This window comes from Pituophis catenifer, unplaced genomic scaffold (assembly GCF_029215685.1).
Source record: "Pituophis catenifer annectens isolate HBS135680 unplaced genomic scaffold, rPitCat1.0.hap2 SCAF_16, whole genome shotgun sequence".
Lineage (NCBI taxonomy): Eukaryota > Metazoa > Chordata > Lepidosauria > Squamata > Colubridae > Pituophis > Pituophis catenifer.
In genome coordinates, this window is record NW_027256896.1 from 11,715,644 (window position 1) to 11,719,671 (window position 4,028).

The 4,028-nt window shown below is 52.2% G+C and overlaps 1 protein-coding gene across 1 annotated transcript; it reads left to right on the forward strand.

Annotated features, from left to right (window-relative positions):
* The first annotated feature begins 1,717 nt into the window (after nt 1-1,717).
* On the forward strand, nt 1,718-3,137 carry LOC139325316 (noggin-2-like). The gene has a single exon (XM_070955129.1). The coding sequence runs from the start codon at nt 1,718-1,720 to the stop codon at nt 2,363-2,365; it is 648 nt and encodes a 215-aa protein (XP_070811230.1). The 3' UTR covers nt 2,366-3,137.
* Nucleotides 3,138-4,028: the final 891 nt, after the last annotated feature.

A 4,028-nucleotide genomic window follows, 5' to 3' on the forward strand; every position in this document is an offset into this window, starting at 1 on the left:
CGTTGACACTTGGCTGCCGCGGAGGGGGCGATATTTAACTTGGGCTTCGGCGAGCCCGGCGCGGCAGACGCGCGCTGGCTGCAGAGCGGAGCGAGGCGCGGGGAGGAACCGCCGCCGCCACCGCCGAGGGAGCGCGCTCGGGGAAAGCAGACGCCAGCCAGCCGGCCAGCCGCGATCTGAGCCCCGCCAGTCAGCCAGCCAGCCAGCCGGCGGGCGCCGCAGCGGAGCCGCCCGAGCGCATCAGCCGCCAGCTCTTCTCCTCCCGCGAGCCCCGCAGCGGGATCCGGACGGCGCCGAGCGCGATCCTGAACCCTTGCGCCCGATCCTGAGCAGGCTGTGTGTGTGTGTGTGTGTGTCGGGGGAGGGGAGAGAAGTGCCTCTCCTGGTTTTCTTCGTCCTTCCGAAGACGCGACTGTTTCTTACCCCCCCCCCCTTCCACCTCCTCGCATCTCCGGGCAAAGGCGCTTTCTCTGCCACTTGGGAATCTTGTCGCCTCCTCCTCCTCCTCCTCTTCCTCCGCCGGCTGGATTTTGCAACCGGGCGCCCGCGATGCTGAGCGGCGCCCCGCCGAAGGAATCGGGGCGCTGAAACCCGGAGCCGAGCACGGGTCGAAAGCTCCGCGATGAAGCCCCGTTTTGCGCCGGGGCGTTCCCAGCGGTCTTGGGGAGTCGGCGGGAGCCGTTCTTATTCGAGGAGCTGAAAGAAGAAGGGGGAAAAAAGGGGTGCATTGAAGGAAAAAAGAAGAAGAAGAAGAAGAAACCCAGACGCCCCCCAACTGGAAAGTTGGAAGACACCCCCCAATTTATACACACACACACACGCACGCTTCTTCCCAAAACTGGACGCGTTTCTGGGGACCTGCGGCTCTCTTACTCCCCTCCTCCTCCTCCTTCCCTCGCCCCCCCTCCCTTGCTGCCGCCAAGACTTTCTCCCCCCCCCCTTTTTTTTTTTCACGGCTTCCCCATCTATAAAAGAAGGTTTTATTCTTGGGCCTCCCCTGTCTCACGCCAAACTCTGCCATGCTGTCTAGACATGCTGCCGTAGGTCTAAGTCCAGCTGTCACCATGGGGATGGACTCGGGATCGCTGTGAATTTTTGGGGGGAGAGAGAGAGAGAGAGAGAGAGAAAGGAGGAGAGAGAGAGAGAGAGAGAGACAGAAGAAGAGGAAGAAGAAGAAGAAGAAGAAAAAGGGTGGGTGGGCTTTTTTTTTACCCTGAGCCCTTTGGGGGTCTGGAAAAGGGGGACCACTGCTTCCTGCCCCCCTCCCAAGGCCATTGATTCCTGCCCTGCTGTCCCCACTCTCTCCACCCCACCCCCACCCCCCATTTCTGGCACCCCTCGTTTTTTGTTTTTTGCTCTTCTCCGTGCTAGGAGGAGCAGGAGCGTAAGAGAGAGAGACCTGGCCTCCGCATCTGTCACCTAACCCCTGGCCGAGCTATTTAAAGCCAGGGGCCTTGCTGGATTTTGTCTCAACCTATTTATGCATCGCTTGGACTTGGCAAGGGGGTCTCCGGAAGAATAACTCTCACCCCCCCCTCCCCTCCTACCTCCCATCCCTCCAGGCTTGGGAACAATCGGAAGAGACAGAGAGAGAGAGAGAGAGAAAAGCTATTCCGTAGCAGCAGCAGTTGTCCGCCGGCTGCCCTCCTTCCTCGCTTGGGCTGGTCTGGGAAAACAGTCTCCCGAGTGACCCCCGCCGGGTGGGGGATCCGAGAGCATGAAGGCCCCCCAAGCGCTCCTGATCTGCTCTTCTTTGGCGTTGCTGCTTCAACCGGGCTTTTCCCAGCCCTATCTTCGGCTCCGCCCTTCCCCAAGCGACAACCTGCCCATCAAGGATATTATCGAGCATCCTGATCCCGAATATGACCCCAAGGAGCAAGATTTGGACGACCGGACTTTACGTAAGAAACTGGGGAGCCATTTCGACCCCAACTTCATGTCGGTGGCAGCGCCGGCTCAAGGGAACCTCTCCAGCTTGGAGCCTTTGCAGAAGTTCAAAGGTCAAGGCGCTTTGCCCGGCGAGCTGAAAAAGCTGGACCTTGCCGAGACGCCTTATAGGACCAAGGTCAAGATAGGTAAAAAAGCCCGACGGAAATTTCTCCAGTGGCTTTGGGCTTACACCTACTGTCCGGTGATGTACACCTGGAAGGACCTGGGCAGTCGGTTTTGGCCTCGGTACATCAAGGAAGGGAACTGCATGGCCGAGCGGTCGTGTTCCTTCCCGGAGGGCATGTCCTGCAAACCGATCAAATCGGTCACCAAGACCTTCTTGAGATGGTACTGCCAAGGATGGTCCAAGCAAAAATATTGCACGTGGATCCCCGTTCAGTATCCGGTGATTTCAGAGTGCAAGTGCTCCTGTTAATTATGGGAGGTGTGAAAGGGGGGGGAGAGAGGTGGAGGACTTATGGAGGTGGGGAACGTGCCCCCCCTCCCCCGGCTCCTGGATGGATGCAGCATGATGGATGGAGATGGGGCTTTAGGTCCGGGAGAGCCTCAGCTGAAAGGCACGCTAATGGCTTTGAGATTGGGGAGGGGAAAGGAGGAGAGGAGGACGTGAGGTTGCACTCGATCCTACACCGGGGGATCCATCCGGAAGGCTGAAGCATCGGGAGAAGGTGGCTAGGAACTCAAGCCACCTGGGTGAACGGACTTGACAGGTGCCAATCATCCTCCAACCCCCAAGTGAAGCTTGGAGGGTTGAAATGAAAAAGGGTTGAGAGAGTCTTGCCTTGACAAAGAGACCTACAGACACCATCGGTGTTTGCAAGATACTTCGCTCCATCGTTTCTCTATCCTCTTCCCCGTACCGCTTGCACTGTTGTTGTTTTTTTTCCCCTGCCTCACTCCCTGCTTCTCTCTCTCCCTCTCTCCCTCCTTCCCTCCCCCTTCTCTCTCTTTTTAATTATTTTATTTTATTTGAACATGGGGAAAAGAAACCCCAGAGGAACTGCAGTGCAGGCCACGAGGAAAAAAATAAAGACAGAGAGAGAGAAAGCTAAGCACTACATGGAGATGTCTATTTTTATACGTATATAGCGTTCTAACAAAATTTAAAACTGCCACCCCCCAACCCCCATGTAAATATAGAGTTTTAAAGGAGGAGGGAATCCTGTTGTGGTTTTTGTTGTTTTTGTGCGTGTGTTTTTTTTTTAATCAATAATAAGAAAATAACAATGCAGGACCACAAATTGAAGCTTCAACCATTTTGAAACTGCAGTTTCCTTTGTCATATAAGAAAGAGAAGATATTTTCCTATAATGCTGGTTTATAACACCCAATCCTTTAAACGCCTTTAAAAATGCCCTTGTGTCTGATTTCCTGCACTCCTGATTGTTCGTTTTGCCTGTTCCAAAACTTGTTACCGATTTTCAGACAAATTTTCAGAGTTGTCTAAAGCTCTGAGTTTTCTTTCTTTTTTTTTTTAATGTATATTGAGTAAGGATATTTTGTTTTTAAGTATATGTTGTTATGAAAGAGTGATTTTTTTGGTGGGGGGGGATACATATAGTAATGTAGAAATGTTAAAAGAACTTTCTCATGTACAGTTTATTTATTTTTAATGTTTGTGTATAGAAGGGCGGGGAGGGAAAGCTAGAGATATTGAAAATGTTTACTTGAATACTCTTTGAACAACACATCGGTGTACATATGACTGAGCAAAACATTTTTAGCAATAAACTCTATCTTTGAAGAAAGTCCCCCATGGTGTTTTAAAAATCTTGCAGAAATACGGTAGCGAAAATCTAAATACAGGATGAAGTAGCCAATACAAGGAGCCTTGGGTAGGGATCTAAAACATTTTAACTGACCGTGCAATAAAACATATACAGGTAGTCCTCGACATACGACCACAATTGAGGCCAAGATTTTTGTCGCTCAGCGAGACATTGGTTACGTGAATTTTGCCCCATCTTACGACCTCTCTGGCCACAGTTGTTAAGTGAATCACTGCCATTCTTCACCCAGCTGTTAAGTGTACCTGGCTTCTCTGTTGACTTTGCTTGTCAGAAGGTCGCAAAACTTGA